The sequence below is a fragment of the Paramisgurnus dabryanus genome, chromosome 12 (assembly GCF_030506205.2).
Source record: "Paramisgurnus dabryanus chromosome 12, PD_genome_1.1, whole genome shotgun sequence".
Taxonomy (NCBI): Eukaryota; Metazoa; Chordata; class Actinopteri; order Cypriniformes; family Cobitidae; genus Paramisgurnus; species Paramisgurnus dabryanus.
In genome coordinates, this window is record NC_133348.1 from 1,030,197 (window position 1) to 1,052,433 (window position 22,237).

The following is a 22,237-nucleotide window of genomic DNA, read 5'->3' on the forward strand; positions in this document are numbered from 1 at the left end:
AACACAAAAAAGACGTCTAAAAACGACATTAAATGAACGTTGTCTCTGGCCCCCCACTGGACGTCTTTTAAACATTCAACAAGCATGTCAGTAGGACGTCTAATTTCAACACAAAAAAGACGTCTAAAAAAGACGTTGCAAAAACTTTCATTCTGGCTACTCAGTGGACGTCTTTTAAACGGTAGACAAAGACGTTATAATGACGTCTTCTGGACGTGTTTTTGTTTAGTGGGACAATGCTTCTGGAGGTTGAACGCGTTTAACTGTGTCTGACGATGGACGAACAGGTCGCGTATGTAATGGCGGGTACATGTGTGAAGTTTTGCTTTTTGTTAAAAGATTGGTAAATTCATTTCCACGTCACCCAAAACTGGTTATATTCTGCGTGTTTCTACATAGGTTACGAGTAAAACAGCTTCGGACGATTCCGTTTTGGCAGCGATCTGAACAATTCATTCAAACTGATTCGCGAACCAATTTAAAACGCTTGGCCCATTCGCTTTGTAAAGAACCGACTCAAAAGACTCATTTATTTTCAACACTTTGTAAGGAATCGTCTCAAACGAGTCATTAATTCGCGAATGCGCCAGAAACACAAGATAGCAATTTAAAAATAAAATACAAATTTCGTAATTAATTAAAATACACAGTAACGAAGGAACGCTGCATAGTGTAAACGAAGTAAAAGTACAATTTATTTTTTTCCACCTCGAAAGGGCAACTTGAGTCGAGAAGGGCATATGGGCAGTTGCCCGGGCAACCTGAGCAACCCCCCTGTGCACGTCCCTGACGGCATGGCAATCCAGTCATTTATATAGATCAGTGGTTCCAATGTGTAATATGCATGAAAGCTCAAATAAAAACAACAAAACAATATGTGTGGTTTAGGGGTGTCCTCGACTAAGGATTTACATATTCGAATCAGAATTGTCGAATCTTTCCATAGTCGACCGATAGTCGAATCATCTATGTTTGTGTGCATGGGTTGGGAGGGGGCTGCTTGTGAAAGAAAATAAAAGTTACCAATTTGTACCTGGTCTAGACCAGGTACAAATTGGTAACTTTTATTTTCTTTCACAAGCAGCACACATAAACAACTTTCTGATAAAGTGACCAAAACTGTCTTTCAAGTAATAAACGAAGACAAAACTGACGATGCATTTATATATATATATATATATATATATATATATATATATATATATTTTTTTTTTTTAAGGTAAATGTAAGGCAACATTTGTTTAATTATTCCTCATAACATTTTAAAGCCACGATCTAGAGCATCACACAAAAATACATTTTGATAACTAAACCTAAAAAAATGGTGATCCTGCCTTGGAAACTCCGGCTACAATACGTGTTTTTATTTAATTTGGAGAAAGCGCGTCAAAGCAGTCATGAGCAAAAAAAAACCGACAAATGAGAAATGACAAATAATTTGTGATTGTGACTGTAAATGATAAAAACTAATCTTTATATACAATTCATTAAACGTTAATTTATAACAAGAAAAACACTGAAATTAATGATTTTATAGACACTACGCGTTATTATTTAGCACAGAAATACCTGCTTGCTTGCTTTGACTTTGATCATCTCTGTATTAACTTTAGATACAGAAAGACCGGATGATATTATTTATTTCAGGAATCTCTTTGCTATCATTTGAAAGTGAACACCGACCCACCATAATATTAAATCACAAGAAAGACATTCGTGTCAGGCAGAAATAAGTTCGGTGCAGATACTTCCGTTTCATCACCGAAATAAAAAAACGGCTTACCTGTTTTGACAAGATAACCGCTATGTTTTAAATACATTTTAAAAACGTATACTCGTCGAAAAACATCCGTTTTTAATGTTTAGTTTGATGAACTCCTAAATATGAGACGCAGAGCACCCGTTCGGCTAAATTACATGCGCAAGCATGGCCAGCACGCAATAGCGCAACATTGATACAACGAAAAGCTATCCAAAATGTACATATTTAAATTAGATCAGAATTTACGTTTATAATAAATAATTTTTTTAAAATAAAATAAGGTCAGAAGTTACAAAGTGCAGAACAAATATGCAAAATGCAACCAAAACACAAGCCAAATAGTTAAATCAGATAACCCAAAGTGATTTATAAATAAAATAAAATATAGAAATTATTAAAACAACGAAAGGCATAATATCATTTGCCAGCTTTGTCTTTTAAATGTAGAAACAAAGATCGAGGCAATGGTTTATTAACATAGAAACCTCTTATGGACGTGTAGCCCGGTCACAGGGGTTGTTGGATTTATTAACGCATTTTAAAAATATTTATTGAAAGCTGCTACTTCACATATTATTTGCAGCATTATCATAATATGCAGTATATTAATATATTGTGAGAAAGCTGTTATATGTGAAATCAGATAATGTGTGCACATATACGGCCAAAATTGAATGATCCTCATTTCATAACACATCTGCGACGATTCGACTGTGAGATTGGTAGTCGAATCAGGCTTCTCCTATCGATGCATCGAATCTTCGACTATTCGGGGTCACCCCTAGTGTGGTTGATAAGGGTCTTGCTAAGGGCGCAGTGATAAACAGAGCCGTTGGGTGAAGCGTTCATAGCAGTGTTTTATCGTGAATAAAGCACACCTATTGACCAATCAGAATCAAGGATTGGAACTAACCGTTTTATAATCTGGTCTAATATTCAAATCATATGTGGAATAATGTGTGCATCTTTGAATAACTGTAAGAATACAGTTCCTTTGAAAATAATTTTTGTCAAAGTTTTGAGAAAAAATGTTGTGAGGATATTTATTGCCATATTGCAGTTGAATACTCTCGTCTATAATATGGAAATCACATAGTAGGAAATATATAATGTGATACTGCAAAGATACCCTTCTCATTTTTATTTATGGTAGAGCCATATGGAGAGAAACCTTTGCAAATGTGCTGATTTGATCCATTCATGTCCTGAACACCTGGCTAGAGATTTTAAACCACCTTAATCCACACTTACTATCAAATAGTCTGTCCGCTTGATGGATCCGACCGCACATTTACTGCAGTAAACAGGCATTCGGCAGCTTTTTACATCAAAGGCCGACAGGCTATGCCATTTGGGGAGGGGCCGATCACTGATCACCCTATATTTAAAAAAATCCTACTGTAGAAGTGCTGAACGGGCACTTTTTTATACTGTGTTGAGCAAAGAGGCTGCACAGTTTGACCAGCGGTAAGCGGCCGCACATCAGGCCGCCAGATGGGTTGATATATAACCAGGGCTGGACTGGTAATCTGGCATACCGGGCAAATGCCCGGTGGGCCGACGCACTTGAGGGCCGGTCGAAATAATATATTTTTTTTATTTGGCCAACAACTGGCCCATAAAGCAGGGACAGCGGCCCATTGGTTCATTTTCCATACTGGCACCGGGCTGGCCCAATCATCTCTTAACAGGCTCCACCCCTCCCCTTCTGTTTCTTAAATCAGATGCTGAGGGGGAGTATCATTATTATACACACTAATTTTGTGAGACGTATCATACATTTCATTATTTTTGTCTGACCAGCACATAACACTCGTACATCGCCCAACGCGGGCCGTTGCTTTCTTTCTTTGTTACTGTTTGTTGATGGCGCTAAAAGGCGCGTTGACAATGTTCTGCATTTTCCAAAAAAGTTAGCGTAAGATGTTTGTTTTTTCGGACAGACCGGCCCAGGAGAAACCTAATCAGCAGCCCATTGGTTCTTTTTTATTTCACATTTGGCTAGCCCAATCACAACTTTTTGAGCTTTTTTATGAAGCATGCAGGGTCAGTGTGCGTCTGTCAAAATAAGAGAAGACTGAGAACCGAGTTGACGTGCGGTAAGCAGAACTGCTTTTAAAACACTGTCGTTAGATATCCTCTTGATAAAACACAGTCAAAACACTGTTTGCAAAATGACAGTGATTACGATGCAATAAAATACAGTGTGGGCAGAATTATTAGGTAGCTAAATCAAACTTTTGATCACAGTTTTTATTAAACATATTTTACTAATTCCAAACCAAATTAATTCTTAAACTACCATCAATTTAGTAAATAAAGCATTTATAAGTAATGCATTATTGCTAATGATGGCTGGCTGGAGACAAAAGCAGAAAAAAAGTGTGCAGAATTAGGCACATTTGCTTTTACATTTCAAATGGGCCAAAAGGGTTTAACACACACACTGGAAATTCATTATTTGATGCCCATAAGAAAGATGCCATGCATGGAAATTGCAAAATTGAGGTGTGACCATAAGAAAAGAAATCCTGATTCAAGGTCATAAAATAGAATGAAAGGAAAATATATAAAAAAACGAATGTTAGTCATTAAAATTACTGTGGTTTGGAATTGGTTAAAAGGTTGTCGGGAAAAAGCGAGACTGCGACTTCATTGTAACATTTATCAGGTCTCTGTGTTATCATAAGGTGGTCAGAATGGTTACCTTAAACATTGTGCACACTGGCTAAGACAATTAGCAGATTTTTAAAACCTGCAAAGCCTTTTACACTGCTTACATTTTTGTAATGTCACGTGTCAGCTCATATATTTTTCTAATCATTATATGGAGTTGATAGTCAAGATTGCACAAAGATTTGTGATCCTATATGTAGTGGGCCGGTCTGGGCCAAAATGCCAGGGCCAATTTTTTGTCCCAGTCCAGCCCTGTATATAACTCGCACTGTATAACTATTATCAGACCGGCCCTCTTGGCCTCAAAACACAACCGGCCCACCGGGAAATGTCCCGACCCTCCCGATGTCACTCCGCGACTGTATATAACTGACAATTAGAGAACTCCGACCAGATGTATAATCTCACCTGTGCATGTGTTGTTGCTGCTGATGGTAAGATTTGGGAATGTTGCAGTAAATCCATCCAAACATAAGCAACTGTAACTTCCTTTTAGATTTGTGCAGGTGGAATTTGGACCACATACAGATGGATTTACCTGACATTCATCCACATCTGGAAAGAGTACAACACAAAGGTAACTCAGTATTTAAAATAATGTCCTAATAAAAACACAAATAAATAATTCAATTATTGAAACACTTAATCATATCTATCATTACTAACAGCTTAGTTGTGAACCAAACAAAAGATTATGGGTGGGTTGCACAAACAAGGATTAAATTAAGCAGAGTTTAGAGCTAATCTAGGGTTTGTTGATCTCAGTTTAATTTTAATTCGAGTTGTGTTGCACCACTTAAATTTAAACACAGATTAACAAATCTTAGATTAAAACTTTAAACTGTATTAAACCCTTCATCTGCTATTTATTTTGTCCGCCATTTTGAATTTTCCGGTGTAATTAAACAGCAACAATGTTGACGTTGTCATTTAAAAAGGAAATAAACAGTTTATGCAAGCAAAGGTAATGTAATTTTTGTATTATAAATCACCTACATAAACCGGTTGGGTAATCTAAAGGTCTGATTCAAATAAAAACATTTGACGATCTTTTAAAACAATTGTATTGATTAACAGATCAGGAAATATTGGGACAGGAAATATCGCAAAGCTCAGATATTGTGATATAATGAACAAGATGTGTCGACGCATTTGTCATGAAGTTCGTCTAACTAGAGCGCGCGTGACAGATGAGAAGCACATACGAGCAGCGGTAGCTGTCACCGGTGCTGTAAATAATCTTTTTGAGCCGCCAAACTCACTTTGTTGAGACATTATAATAAATGCATCTTTGAATAGCGCCACCACGCGGTATGTTTCTAATAATTTAGCCAGACATTTAATTGTTAAAAAAACATATTTAAACCTCCTCATATGCAAGTTTAAAGTTAATCCCTCACTGAGATTTAAAACAGAGTTTAAAGTAATGGAGCAACAGGATTAAAGATAATCTAGGTTTACTGTCAAATTTAAACTTGGATCAAAATGGCAGTTTAAATGTAACCCTGATTATTTTTAAACAGGTTTAAAGTTTGGTGCAACAGAATAATTAAATAAGCTTTGATTTAAACCAGATTTAGGCCTAATCCTTGTTGGTGCAACCCACCCTACTGTATGTTTATTTGCTTATTTTAAGCTTAAGTATACAGTACATATTGCATTAACAAACCATTTACACAAAAAAACAAAGGTTCAGATTGAGAATTTTAACTCTAAGTAATACAGAATAGCATTAAGACTATTATTGTTATACCTGTGCATGTGTTATTGATGCTGATGGTGAGATTTGGCAATGTTGCAGTAAATCCATCCAAACATGAGCAATTGTAACCTCCATTTGTATTTGTGCAGTTGGAGTTTGAACCACATACAGATGGACTAACCTGGCATTCATTTACATCTGGAAAGAGAATAACAAATGGAAAAACAACTGGTTGTTTACAATTATTTCATTAAAATGCAAATACTCTTAAAATGCCTTTTATGAACATAAGCATTGAGCATCCTGTAGTGAAGATTGTCACCCAAAACACAACATATGCTGGTGACTGTCAGTGTGGAACTTTTAACCATGACAGCTTCATCGTGTCATTGGAATTGTACAAAATTCAGTGTCAACTTCGAGCAAATAAGGCAAATATTCATCAAAATATTCAAAATTAAATTAGCACTAATATGAAAACCCTGTCCAAGATCTGTTCTGAAGGCCCATCTGCCTGAAACATTGACATTGCTGCTGTATGTTAAGTCTGTGAAGGTCTGCAGAGTTTTAGTAATTGAGAAATAGTAGCTTGAGTTGACGGTGTCATAACCAGCCTAATAATAAACAGACAAACAGACGTCTATTTAGTCAGTTACAGATAATACAGAAATATTTTATATATTTTTTTTGAATATCCATACCTGCACATTTCGTTGTGATGGAGCAATTGTACCATAGTTCATTAAAACAAATGAGAAATAGCCATTTGAAATCAAAACCACTTGGAAAGATGTTTCCTGTAAGTATATAAACAGTTTTCAATATTAAATTTCAAAGTAGTTCTATTTAAATGTTTTACTAGAGAGAAGGAAACTGAGTTTCTTACTGTTCCTGAATTTGAATAATACGCCACTCTGTCCCATGTTGCAACAAAGACCCATGAAGCAGAAAAGTTGAGATCAGGGAAGTATTGGTTTATGTCTTGTGTAGCTTGTGTCAGGACACTGCCAGAGGTGTACTGCCGATATGAGATGACACCGTTGTAACGGTTATCAATATCAGTCCAGAATGGAGCAATGAGGTCTATTCCACCATATGCTGGGAAGCTGTATGGAGAGAAGCTGTACCATGCTGCATTAAAAGTCAAGTGTCCATTGTTGTTAACCTGAAAAGATGTGGATTTATTTTCATGGTCAGATCCATAAAAACATAATTTAGTAACAAAACTAACTTCTTTTATTTGATACTTATTCATTTTAATTATTTAGAAGTAAATAGATTTAACCTGAAGTTATAGAAAAAATTGACTTGCATAAGTTTGGTTGTATGTGTGTCCAAAAAATATAAACTGTTGCAGGAGGTAAATCACTACAGAACTTCCATCATCAGAGCGATCATTCACTGTGTCTCCAATTCCATATGGATAAAATGAACCTATGTCTAAAATATATAATACAGAGTATTAAAGAGTAAAATTAGAATAACAAAGAATTAGTGCATATTCAGGGCTCTCACGCACTCCAGGCACATACTGTATTTTTCACGTAGAAAGACTATTTATCATATATTTAATATGCAGCAGTGTCCAAAATGTATCTGGGCGAGCCATTCTCTCTATGGAACCTGGGAGGAATCAAGCACCTGTCCCCTGAAGTTCTTAAGGGCCGGGGAAACCCGCATCCGGCTCACGTGTACGCGCCAGCGCAGCTTTCAAAGTATACTCACCGCGGCTACGCATGGATGGCTGTGTTGGACACGTATGCAATACAAATGATTTACAATATAAATGTATGCACTTGAACTTCAAATAGATTTGATTGGCTGTCAATGGTTTATCGTTCATCAGGTGGGTAAAAAATCGCCCAGACAGCAATCACAAAATCGTTCACTGTATCTTTATCATTATAGTTGTATCATTATAATCTCTTTAATATAAAAGATTTTCAAAACTATATTTTTTATAGTTATCGTTATTGTTATAATGTGAATGGCCCTTTAATCGGGGGCTGCCTATTTGTTTGGGTTGTTTGGCTTGTGTGTCAGATTAGGACATTTAAATCTCTGCACTGTAAAAAATTAGCTGTAATTTTGCAGCTGGTTGCCAGTAACTTATAGAAGATAAAGACTGAAAATGTTTCGTGTTCATTTAACTTTAAACAAACTGTTGCCAGTAAATAACATAAATGTAAAATCTACAGTAAGTTACTGGCAGCTAGTTGCCAGTAATACTGTAATTTTTACATAATTTTTTTACAGTGTGCATTTGTACTTATGTACTTATGACTTTCAAGAAATTTTGTAAACCCAACCAATCTCAACCATATAAAACACAACATGCAAGCAGGCTATGGTCGCAGGTATTTATTGCATAAACTGGCAATAAAGTATCACAAACAACGTTGAAAACCTTGATCCAAATGATAACTTAAATAAAGAACTCTGTGAACAAGCACACAGGCAGGTCTCATTCAAACATAAACCATAAGATTAAAGCATGAAGCATTCTGTCACAAGAGAGTCAGTACCATTAAATCTTAATTTTATAATGAACTAAAGGTAGAGGGTATAACATTGAATCATACCTGCACTTCTTTTGACCATATTATGTTGGGGTGGCTCATTTACAGAGCTAAACTGTAGTAAAAAAAAATAGTCTGTCATGCCTTGTCACATGGAAAGATTTAACTCACAACTCTCACATTTTTTATTTATATAACATAGTTTATTAATTAAAAAAAATGGTTTTAAATTTTAAAAATTTTAAAAATTTTCTTGATGGAGATATGTAAAATTGTCCTACCTTAATAATCATGTTTGGATCCGTGAAATTATGTGTTTCCACAACACTTGCAGGGGTAAGAAGAATAGACATAATGACTCCTAATAGGTATTTTATTATTGTCCTTGTACCTACAAATATGTGAAATTACACTTCATATCAGACAATGCTCATCATCATCAGAAAAAAAATCCCATAAACAGACAAATATTTCACAAGCTTTTTGACCAATGGAATAAAAGAACAACAAACTGCTCGATCTAACAGTGTTTAAATAAACTTTACATTTAAATTGTCTTAAAGATACTTTATTATTTTAAAGGCACTACAGGGACAGACTGCTAGAAATGTGAAAATAGTGTTAACTGTCTTGATCAAGTTCACAATGTTTATTTCTTAAGGATCACCTAATGCAGGATTGAACTGCAACCTTTTGGATTCCAGACCTTTCTCCACTTTTCCATGTCACACTAATATGACCAAAGAGGATCCATAACTAAGACATTAAAAAGCCAATCTGTTTATTGTTTGCTAAGATGGGAAAACACTTCAGGCACACACCCATACTGCCTTTATTCCAGTGAAGAGAACCAGTGTGAATAGAAAATGTGTGTAACTAAACTGAACTTTCTTTTGAAGCGTGTGACTAAAACTTTAATCTAAATATTTAAGTCATGCTTTACAACCTCTACTCATTTCATTTTAACTCGTACATTTTTTTCTTACATGAAACATGAGTAGAAAAACAAAGAATATAGAGAATGTTCATTCAAATACATACATTTATAAAAAATAACTCAGTTAACGTGTTAAATGGAAAAATATTAAATAGAGGGACCAGTTTACCATGTAGTTTAAGTAAAACAATAGTAATGTTAATTGTACCTTCACTGGCCATTTTCTTGTTCAAGTCAAAACAGTTCAGCATTTCTTCATAAAAAGAATTTTGGCTTATGCACACATCCTTGTTACATCTGTATAAAAATATTTTGTCATTTATAAGTACAATAACTTTTAATGTTCACCAGACACATAATGCCATACAGAGATTTTACCATTTTACGCACTTAAATAACTTTAACCAGCAATTATTTCGAAAGTTTAATTTCAAACATTCATAAACAGTACAGTATGTTTACAAACAACAATAACTATAATGGAACTACTGTGTCTTTAGCCATGATCTATTCTACAGTTACAAACAGTAAAGTCACATCAGCTTAATTATAAAGGACAGATATAAAGGACATCTTAAGGCAATGTTTCGATCTTTCTATAAATGTACCTTTAAAAAGGCATTGTGTTTTATATTATAAAGAAGAAACTAATTGAGTATTCTTACCTTTTCTCTAGGCAACTAGCCCTGATGTGATGTTCTGAACTATGTTCTGAAGTTATCTCCCTGATTATCTGAGATTCTTAATCACTGATAATTTGTTTCCTTGTAAAATGTTTCCTCCTTTCAATACTCCTGAATTTTCTAGAACTTGATGGGACTTTTCAAACAACACAACAAGAAAACAAAACTGGAATCTTTTCATTTCTTTAAAATAATTGTATTTATTACTTAATTCTATTATGCCATTCATACAGGATGTTTCTTTGACTTACAGTTTACTTTAATACTTATTAGGCTTTAGATAGCATAAAAAAACTTTTTTAAGTTTTAAAAAAGTTAATAGTGGAATTAAACAATAAATATTTCCAAAAGGAAACCATTATTTTCATCTTTGCCTATTTTGAAGACTGTCCAGTCTATACAACAAAACAAATGCTTAAGTAATATATATGTAGTGTTTTCTTTCAGCACAATATTCACTGAATTTTATCGTAAGGACCTTAGTTTTACTTTAAAACTAAAAGGATTACTTGAGTCGGACCATAATAGGGTGAATTTTTTCTTAGGCATAATAATCAAACCAGTATATGGAATAAAAATGAAAAATGAACATAAATCCTTTCTGGAGTGAACAACGTTACCTCTGCTCCTTTCTAAAGAAAAGGGAAACACAAAGACTGAATGACAACATTCCTGGCTACATTCATTTTAATGTACTTGAGCCATGACACGTGAAGGTATGTTTAAAATGCTCACCCCTGTAAACCTGTGTGGCTTTTTCTGAGAAAGGACACAATTTATGTCCCTAGTCAAAATGTCCTCTTTTGTAAAGACCTGCCCAATCTAACTATGAGTAAAACGAATAAATAATAATTTAGTCATAAATAAAATGACCCACAAGATGACCTTTCATCTGGCGACTGTACCTGGGATGTTCCCTCACGCTCAGACACCCTTAGTAATTTAGAGCAGGGGTTTTCAAACTGTGGCTCATAACCCACTATAGGGGCACACGGGGGAATAGGTTAGGTCACAGAGAATACACAAAAAAGCAGTTACATATATACAGTCAAATGAATAACCTAAGGACCTACCATTTTCAGTCTTTATCTTCTACAGTAAGTTACTGGCAACCAGCTGTATAATTACAGCAATTTTTTTACAGTGGCCAGAACTGCTGTTTTTAATCCTAATTGTAACAGAGACAGGGGTGTTCCAACTGCTATAAGGGGCCCCAACTATGCTCAAGCAGTAGCGGCACCTCTGCTCTGGATGTACTGTGGCGGCCAATGGAGACGTAAAAAGATGAAGTGACATGATGATGAGGTCAAAAGTTCAGTGTTTATTCCAACAAGTAAAAAACAGAGAGATCCCAAGAGTCTAATTGATATTTACTGTGAAAATCCAAAAGTACCAAAAAAAATAAAAAAAATAAAATAAAATACACTGTTCAAAGTTAAATGCACAAACAAAACTTTTGGCTATGTCAATAATTTGACCCAAAAATCTATTAGTAGGCCAACGGGCAAGTTTGGCCAGGATGCCAGGGCACACCCCTACTTTTTTTAAGACATCCTGGGATTTTTAATGACAACAGAGAGTCCGGACCTCGGTTTAACGTCTCATCCGAAGAATTATTCTGCTAATATGTTGTCTACCTTTTCACAAGCAAAATATAAAATTTTATCAAAATATTTGCCTTTTGTGTATCACCCAATATATGGCGATTCATGGACTATATTATGCAGTTTAATATTGATAACAAAACTTAAGCTTGATCTGTGTATGCAGTAAATGTACTTTTATTTTAATTAATAATTATTTTTGTAGTGAATAAGTATATTATTATTTAATTTATATTTAACCTTTACATTATTTGTTGAACCATGGTACACTGCAAAATGGTACACTTTCTTACTTAATATTTTTGTCTTGTTTTCAGTAGAAATATCTAAAAATTCTTAAAAAAAAATATTTTCTTGATGAGCAAATGACCTAAGAAAATAACTCCATATAAAAATATAAAATTTAAATAAATTTGTGCTTAAAACAAGCAAAAAAATCTGCCAATGGAATAAGATTTTTTTTCTTGAATTTACTTAAAAAAAATGAATTTAGCAAAAAATGCCTTTCCATTGACAGAATTTGTTTTAAGCACAAATTCACTTAAATTTGACATGTTTTGTTTAAAAACTACAGTTATTTTCTTAGGCCATTTGCTCATCGAGAAATACATCTTGATTTAAGAATTTTTAGATATTTCTACTGAAAACAAGACAAAATACCAAGTAAGAAATACTATACAAAAATAAATGCTAAACTGTTGGTTCATTTATCCAATTTGGAAAAAGTGCTCATTTGGAATTCCACAATGGAAAAAGTGGGCCGGTCTTGGCATTGAAATTCCCGGGCTGAAAAGTGCCCCCACTCCGGCCCTGCAAAAGGTCATACAGTATGTTGTGTTTACTAATCTGTGTCTTATTTGAACTATTACATGAACTATTACAACAAAATGTTTAATACTTTTAATAAGAAAGACTTGATTGTATGTTCTGCTAAATGTTTAACCCATTTGTTAAAAAGAATCAAAAGACTTGAAAGAAAGATTCATGTTTTTATTAGTATGTGTGTTCTTTGGAAATAAAACCTACGACCTGTCAATGATTTGTTAACATTTATTACATTAAAATCAGTAAAAAATGACCAAGAAAAAACATCTGTCATTATGTCAAAGTAAAATTTTGTGAAAAGATTATTAGAATTGACTAAAGTAGAAGTACTTATTATTAATTAAATTTATCAATATATAATTGAAAATGTAGAGTAAATTGAGTGCAATACTCAGCTATACCCTGAAAAAACATTCAGTAGAAAGTGTGACGACTAGTCCTCGTAAAAATAAACATGTACCATATACCATACTAACAGCAGTCATTACATACATTACATATTACAACAACTAACTCGAACACTAATTTTACAGTAATTATGGTAATTTTCTTACAGAAACACATTAACAGATTATGGAGATGATACTCAGATCACAGCAGATGAAAGGCTTTGTAACATGTAGTTAATGAAGAATGTTTAAAAGTTCAAGGCACTGGAGCGGTTTGAGGATGAAGCTGTACTGCATTCAGACGTGTTGTAAACATCTGTAAATAGTTGGTTATATGTTACTCAAGAACTTTACATTCAGTACATTTAACATTATAAGCATATGTCAGCCAATTTAAGGTAAATATTTAAGGTACATGCTTTTGCCCCAAATGAAAAATTGTCTTGGGCTCAAACCGAAGCAGCTACTGCATTGTGTAAGTCATAATACACACTTCTATATTTAATACATATATATGTATGTATGTATACATCCACACAATATATGTATGTGTTGTTTGAGATTAAATCATGTACTTACTTCTCCTCTGCTTCCTCCGGAAGATACCCAGTCTACTTGAAAATGTTCCCGCACTAGTGATCTGTAATTTAGAGATGTGCAGATAAAGCTTAGAGAGTCAAAACAACTAGGGACCGTTTTCCTAAATCTTCCGAGAATCCTCTCATAGAGCTTCTAATCTATCTTAAAAATCTGTAACTAGGAATCTTAGCTCAAGAGTAGTTCAGAATCAAACTGAGAGCAACTCTGAGCAAGAAAAAGACAAAAAAAACACAATCTTAAGCTGCGTCTCAAAATGCATACTTCCATAATAGGCAAAAAGTTTTTTGAAGTGTGCATTCGATGGACACCCAACTGTGAAGAAGAAGGATAATGGTTGTCATATTGGAAAAAATCGGAACACTGCTCTATACGAATGTAAATTCATAACAAAAATAGTTGTTCCTTTTGGTTAAATTGCACTTGTTTGACATCATCCAAGTTAACGGCTCACTTTTGTTATGACAATATATGTTACATGACGTATCAGTCGATAACAATGAGTATGTATTTTATTTAATTCAGTACATACTGTCACAGTATGCAATTTTGGGGGCTGGGATAATGTGCAGGCATGGCTGAGCACGTTGCTAGGTATCATACATTTGGATGTGATTAGTTAATACAGCAGATTCACAATGTGCTTTAAAGTATATAATGTCATTTACCATGGTACGAGTCGAACTGTTATTCTTTAATGACAGCTTTCCTGATAGTGACTCATGGACCTGCAACCAAAAACAAAAGCAATACTTTATGCTCAGTTATATATGTATATTTACATCTAAACCGTTGCTTTGTGCACTGAAACCAGCTATTTGTCAAGACACACAAACAAACAAAATAATCTCTTACCATTTTGTCTAAAAGCGTTCCAAACACCAAAACAAAGAACCCCTAAAATTACAAACACATGGGGAGAAACAATGTTAAACTTTTAAAAACTGGAGATTAATAATAAATAAATGTGCAGAATTATTATAGATTGCTAATTCAAGATGGAACCAAATAACCAAAAAAATTTACAAAATTAATCAAATAAATACATTAAAAGACAGAGAAACAGAAAGTGTTACCTGCAGTGAATTGAGTATTGCAAACACCACATGAATGCCAAAGTTAGGTGACAACATGGTTCCAATGCCAAATCCCCATGTTAGACCAAAGATAGGAGTCAGAATGGCCACACATCGGGCAATGACCACAACAGTTTGTTTCATTTCTGGTTGAGAACCAACTCCTCTTCTTAATAGTGTACACACAACCACAATCAAAACCAGGAGGTTAAAGGCAATGATGGTCAGGGCTGGAATCACAAATGCCAGCAGTGCCTTCGATTCAAACCAGTTCAGCCAACATGCATCTCTCATCCAAATATATCTACCAGCTCCAGCTGTGGATGCAACAGTAATAACCGCTATAAGCAAAGGTGCACAATAACCAACTGCGAAGGCAATGATCATCATTTTAACCCTTGACAATTGAGACAAAACTATGACAATACGGTAAAGCAGCAAAAGTGCTAAAATGAACATCCAGAAAAAAACAGCCAAGTAAAAAAAGTGCATGAAGAAAACCACTGGACTGCAACGACTGGACTGCTCATGTTCTGGAATTGCAGCTCCACAGATAAAACAGATGTCTGCAATCAGCAAAGACACAGCGATGTTGACTATTGAGACGTGACGCATGTACAATGTGTCATTTCTTTGTATTGATGTGACATTTCTTTGTATTGACTTCCATACGATCATCTCAATAATGAGGCACAGAATCAAGCTGGCTATTGAAATAGCTACACCAATGTATGTTATATAGTCTAAGGCTGGGTTATCAACTGCAAAAGGTGACATTAGGATTGAAAAAGAGGTTGTGTGGTCGCATTCACATGTAATTGTTTCATTCCATGAGCGCTTGACTTTACATCCATTGGAATCCCATCGGTCCAAAGAAAAGTTCCAAAAGACACACTGAGGATTTTTTAATGTTGTATCTGTAATGTCGAAAGTAAATGAAATGTTGCTAATTGTTTTATCAACCTTAACAACAACCACGTCTCCATTGATGCTGTTTTCTGATGTCCTGCTGTCCTTATTAGAAGTATTACGAGTTGGTAAAACGTTGTCAAGTTTTGTGAAGACAATAAGAGTTATATAGGTTGATTCAGGAACATTTGGTATCACAATCTGTGTAGTTGAGTTGGGCAGTTGGGAAATTGCATTGAAGGAGTTCTGAATTTGAATTCTTATCAACTGAATGGAGGATTGAGTTAATGTAAAATTTACAGCTGACAGTCGATCACTTATATTCTCAATAGCTTGCAGAAGTTTAACGCTGCTGGTGTTTCCTGTCGTGGTTCTATTGTTCAAATTTTTCCAAGTATTGCTGGAATTATCTGACACAATGATGTCCACTGTTTTTAGGAAATTCTGAAAATGCAATAAAAATTGTTAATAAGATTATAATACAAATAGTATTTTCAAATTGTATTCTGTTAATGTTAATATTTATTTTTAAAACATTTATACTCAAAATCAATAATATTTATTTTTGTGAATTTTGCGATCAAAATTATTTTGCTTCGGTAATAGAAATGTAATATCATGATAATAGTGTCTGTTTAAACTAACATGATTAAAGCGCAACATAAAGACCGAGTGAGCAGTTTGATAAATGTGAGTGGTTTGATAAAAGGTCTGGTTAACCACACTAAACCAACCAATAAGCTGTAAAAGAAAATTTAAACGTCCTTCACATTACTGTAAAACGCTGACGCAAGTGCATGGGCCGCCTGCTGGGTGCAGCCCCGGTACTTGGGCACAGTCAAGCCCAATGGTAATTCCAGTAATTACAGTCAAAGAGTAGGTTTGATGCATGGAAAGTTTTAGGCTTGTGCCACACTTAACGCTTCAAGTTTTTTTTCCAAATTCAGCTACAGTACCGTCTTTATGAATGAATCACTGAACCATTGCACTTGGTAAGAGTGCATTTTTGCCATCACTTCAACAGGGGTCACGCTTTGCAAAAGCAACACATACAACGATAACACTTTACAATAAGGTTTATTAGTAAACATTAGTAAATGCATTAACTAATTGTTAATAAAAACAACCTTATGGTAAAGTGTTATCGGTTTAATTAAGATGGAATGTTTCAGTGGTATGTTTGTATTTTGTAGTCTTACACAATTTAGAGGCAATATGCAACCATTCAAGATATAATGCACGCACGCAGGCACACAGTCCATATATTCCACAGAATAGCTTTCTCAATGCATTATTTTAGTCTTTGGGATTATTAGGGCATAGAAAGGATCACTACAAATTAAATGCTTTGTTAGTTATCTCATTATACAGCGGGCGTAGCTGAATCTTTATCCCCAGAACTACACATGTAAATAAAGGGAAAAAGTGAGCCTTCAGCTTAATTCAACAAACCATCGACTGGGCATTATGCAAGTTCACAGATGTAACTGCATGACCACAACTGAGCCATTTGCTGTAGAAAAGTGATATTTTTTCATAAAAATATTTTCCTAAATAAATCTTATAGTAATTGATATTGAGTTTTAGTGTAAAAATATCAAACAGAATGACATTTTAATATATGATTTGTATTTTTGTAAGAATTGGTCAGGGATCTGAATATCTAAATCAGACAGATGGATAGGCAGACAGACAGACAGCTAGTTTACCTCCATTACAGGTTTATTGATGGTAATGCTTTTTGACAAATCAGCAATTTTGAAAAGTATGTCAACAATTGTTTGGACAGTCACAGCAGACTGTGTTATATTAGCATTATTTTGCTCCGCAGCGATACTGAGGTTTGCCATGAACTCTGGGACGTCACCTACAACCAAGACCTAGATTACAAAGATCAAAAACTCAAATATCAGACACATTTCAAATCCATAACTTTGTTTTAATAACAGATAAATGATAAATGGCCCTACAAAGGTAAAAGACCTGAACTTAAGTTTGGATCTGAGAAAAAGTAGCCTACTTTTTATTTCAGACTTTTTACTGCGTTTTAGCTGTCAGTTGTTTTCATCTTTATAGTTATGTTCTCTAACAACTCAAGATACTTAAAAAATAAATAACTGCCTTTTGTTTTTGTAGGGTAGAGTAGATTACCTGAGCTTTGCTCTCAAGATCTTTGATCACTTTGAGTACACAGTTGTCCTGCGTTAGTTTCCATTCACTTGATTTACATGTATATGTTTTGCTTCCTTCACTGCCAATGTCACAGAGTCCTTCAGTCTTGTTATTTGTTCTTCCAAATCCAAGTTTGTTATCTTCACATTCAAATTCTGCAGCTGACAAGTATTTGATTGTCACAAATAATCAAAACCTCATTTTTCAAAAGAAAAACTTGATGTGGCAGAATGTAGAGACTGAGAAACTCACGACTTACCTTCTATGCTTGTCTTTACTGTGACACTTCTCATGCTATAACTGTATTTATTAAGTTGCTGTAAACCCTTGAGTTGACATGTAAAGATTTCATCCTTACAATTATCCATTTGAATTTTATGGTCCACTGTGATACAATCTGACCCTGATTAAAAACACATTGATTGAAAGGATTTTAAGTGTTTTTTCATTATATATAATGTCTCATTATATATAATTTAGAAATGCATTTCTAAATGTATAACCTGATAGTTGCCTGATGTCATTCAGGGGGACCCATTCAACACTGTAGTTTCCATTAACACAGCATGTGAGTTGAACAGTTCTTTCTTTACAGGGAAAAACTCGCTCATTACTTCCCACAGAGATACTGGGTTGTCGTTCAATAACAATATTTTGCCACTGGATGAAAGGTATTGAATTAGTTTGTATGATGCAGGAGTATCGGCCTACAAGTGAAAAATAAAAACAGATTCTCAGTATTTGTTGCATAAAGCAAACTTTTCTTTTTATGGATTTTATTTGCTTTCAGTTTAAGTAAAATGTTTGTGTAATACAAATCCTTAGCTTGGTACTGTAAGCTGCGTGATGTGCACTGCACTATAATAGTTAAACAGTATTATATATGTGACCAGTCCGCACCTATAAAACCCCTGCAAAAGTTAAAAGGCATGATCTATTTTTGATATTTAGAGTGTCAAAGTTGTCATGACCATGAAAATGACACACAAAAAAACACTATTTGTGAGCATTGCTGTAAATGACAGATTAAAAACTAAGCCTTCAATATACTTTTATTATTAACATAAAAATACTGAAATTAATGATTTTAAATCACACTACACTATTATTCTGCACAAAAACACCTGAACTTGGCCTGCTAAAACATTGACTTTTATCATCTCTGTGTTCACTTTAGGCACAGAAACACATGATGATCATGTTAAATTGCATGCGCGTACACTCTTAGAAAGGATGTGTTAATTTTTTACACATCTTTTTGTGTTAAGTTTTTAAAACATTATGTGTAATTTTAACACATTATGTGTCATTTTGTGTTAAAATAAAACACAAGTTGTGTTGAAAGTAACACAAAATGTGTTGTTTTAATAATAACACAGTGATGGGTGGATTCTGGGACAACGCATTTAGTGTGTTGTCCCAAAATCAACATTATTGTGTTGTTTTTAACACATCCGTTCTAAGAGTGTAAATTCTTTTTTCGGTAACACTTTACAATAAGGTTCATTAGTTAACATTAGTTAACTACATTAGTTAGCGTGAACTAATAATGAACTGCACTTATACAGCATTTATTAATCTTTGTTAATGTTAATTTCAACAATTACTAATACTTTATTAAAATCTTGTTAACGTTAGTTAATGCACTGTGAACTAAAATGAACAAACAATTAAAAGTTTATTTCTATTAATTAACATTAACAAAGATTAATAAATACTGTAACAAATGTATTGCTCATGGTTTGTTCATGTAAGTTAATGCATTAACTAAAATTAATTAATGAACCTTATTGTAAAGTGTTACACTTTTTCTCTTATTTTTTTGTTTTATCTCCAAAATTTCAGAAACAGCTTATCTGTTTTGTAGCTCAACTTCTGAGAAGATACCTACCCTATTTTAATAAAGCAATAAGCCCCAAGAAGCAGTGGGTTACCAGTGCATTTTATAACAGCTAAGGGGCGTTGTTAAAACCCCCTTAGCTGTTATAAAAATGCACTGTAACACCACTACTTCGCGGGGCTTATTGCTTTTATAAAATGGTTACTTCATATGCATAGCAGGATTTCATAAAATAAGTTGGTATTAGTACAAATATTAGTCTTCCGCCAAACAAAGTAGTTCCTCAGAATCAAGTGTGGCTGCAACAGAGCGCATTTTCCAAGCAACACAGACGCAGCAAAGACACAATGAAAATATGATTAAAGACTGTGGTGTTTATTTTCATAAATCAATATTCATCTAATTAATACATTAACATTTGTATCGTATAACTGTTGAAGTGATCAAATATGCTTGAAAGCATGCTTAACTCTTTCCCATTCAGCGTTTTTTTTTTAAGTTGCCACCCAGTTTAAGTTTAATGCCTTCCAGAAAAATTATCTCCTTTAAGTAAACATAAAATATCAAATAAAAGAACAGAAGCTCCACTTTAAAAAAAAAAAAAAAAACGTTTCATCCTACCTTTATTTGTTCTCTTATCACCTCTCAAAATTTTTAACTAAAAGCTACACTGTTAGACATTTTCAAGGATTTTTACAGTAAATAAGATTTACAGTTCTAAACTGTATTTCAAGTTTATAGTATTTAAATGCTACTGTAAATATGTAATACAGTGTGCTACCGTAAAAAACCCAGGTTTACAGTATACTACTGTATACTATATTACTATTCTTTTAATTTTTTTATACATTCATTTTTATTATATTTAATTTAGCTATAATTTTTAGATAAAATTAATTGTTACATTTTAACCTACAGGTACTGTTAACATTTAATTCAAAGAGACAATTTCAAATATTGAAGCCTTTATTTAAAACAATACAAATACTTTAAGAACAGTGGCGGCTGGTGACTTCTTTTTCTGAGGGCGCACGATGCGAAGTTCGTCACAACATGTATGTAGCCCGTCATGTGTGTGGTACGTAATTTCAAAATATGTGTTCTGCACTTTGAGAGATCGTATGTGCATCACGTGTCCTGCCAAAATAAGTGTCTGCTGCAGACGCGTCAAAGGGTTTATGATAAAAGAGACGCTCGCGTTTGCCAGATACTCGCATAATCTCATGGGTAATCAGAGTTTAATGTTAAGGGAGTGTCTTTTGGAACATGAGCGTCTCTTTTATCATAAACGGTTTTGATGCATGTGCAGCAGGCACTTTTTGACAAAACACGTGATGCACACATGATCTCTCAACAAAGCAGGACACATATTTTGGAAAAGGGAACCACACACATGATACTCCGAACACTTATTTTGAATTCGCGCCCCTCGGATGAGGAGTCACGAGCCGCCACTGTTTAAGAAAGAAATTACATTTAAAACATACACATTTCAAATCATTTGCAGTAATACATTTAAAATAACACAAATTATAAATATACATACATGTAACACTGATTACAGGTTTAGTTAATCCAAAAATTATAATTTTATAATTTAAACAATGATTTTCTTTGGTTTTCCAGTTACAATGGGAGTAGTCTGTGACCGCATTATAAAATGGCTCCACATTATACGTGCTATATATTTCAAGTGTCCCAAAGACATACAAAAAGGGGTGATGAAAATATAAACCATATAATAAATTTTGACCCGTCATTTCTCTAAATGAGTAATGCAAGTAAACAGCTATACCTGATGGATAGGATGCTCACAGTCAAGTTTACTGTCAGGTCTGCAACAACCAGGATATACCAACAAAATATACACATCAGGAAGAATGTGTAAATGCAGTATTTGGAGAGTCTTTGGCATAGGACTTCACACGGAATCATGTCTGCCTTTATACGACTTTAAATTATGTCAAGTTACATGGAGTTATGCTATAATGATTTGGTGTTATACATTTTGCATCCTACTTTTGAAGCTAGAGAGGTGATCATGATCCACTACCACTGTAACCAGAAAACCCATAACACCACAAAATCAGCATCATAATAGCAAAATTAAAAAAAATGTATTTAGTCTAGTTAAGTTCTCTTAAAATAGAACTGGTTTAAAATGAAACAATGACTGTCTGTCTTTACATTTATCTTCACATTTACAGAAAAAGGCAAATAACATACAGTGCAATGCAAAGTATACATTTTTTTATCAGCATGTGCATTCCCTTGTTCGAACCCATGGCGTTTAATGATGCTAACACAATGCTCAACCACAGAGAAAGGTTCTAAGAATGTTCCTTGAAAGTTTCCAAAGTTCCTAATAACGTTATTAATGTTTTTGCTTGTAATGATAAAAAAAACATTACATTCTATTATTTACAAACTGTTGTAAAACATTATTTCTTAATGTTCTGTTAAAATATTGTATATAAACATTCATAAAATATACTAAACATGTGTTTTAAACATTGGGAGTACATTTAAACATGACATTGTATGAA

The 22,237-nt window shown here is 34.0% G+C and overlaps 2 protein-coding genes across 2 annotated transcripts in view; both read right to left on the reverse strand.

Moving 5' to 3' along the window:
- The window catches only part of LOC135738171 (uncharacterized), a 334,980-nt gene that overhangs the window by 157,664 nt on the left and 155,079 nt on the right, over window positions 1-22,237 (reverse strand). The window contains 2 exon segments of the mRNA XM_073811486.1: window positions 4,847-4,993; window positions 6,192-6,338. Of these exon segments, the coding sequence (XP_073667587.1) occupies window positions 4,847-4,993; window positions 6,192-6,338 (294 nt within the window).
- Window positions 6,420-22,237, reverse strand: part of LOC135738561 (adhesion G protein-coupled receptor F4-like) — a 42,825-nt gene continuing 27,007 nt past the window's right edge. Inside the window, exons 4-14 of the mRNA XM_073811474.1 lie at window positions 18,355-18,558; window positions 18,111-18,254; window positions 17,831-18,006; window positions 17,389-17,559; window positions 14,771-16,123; window positions 14,550-14,591; window positions 14,363-14,422; window positions 13,677-13,737; window positions 11,185-11,258; window positions 7,027-7,305; window positions 6,420-6,443 (exon numbers count right to left, since the gene is read on the reverse strand). Of these exons, the coding sequence (XP_073667575.1) occupies window positions 6,420-6,443; window positions 7,027-7,305; window positions 11,185-11,258; window positions 13,677-13,737; window positions 14,363-14,422; window positions 14,550-14,591; window positions 14,771-16,123; window positions 17,389-17,559; window positions 17,831-18,006; window positions 18,111-18,254; window positions 18,355-18,558 (2,588 nt within the window). The remainder of the gene's footprint in view (window positions 6,444-7,026; window positions 7,306-11,184; window positions 11,259-13,676; window positions 13,738-14,362; window positions 14,423-14,549; window positions 14,592-14,770; window positions 16,124-17,388; window positions 17,560-17,830; window positions 18,007-18,110; window positions 18,255-18,354; window positions 18,559-22,237) is intronic.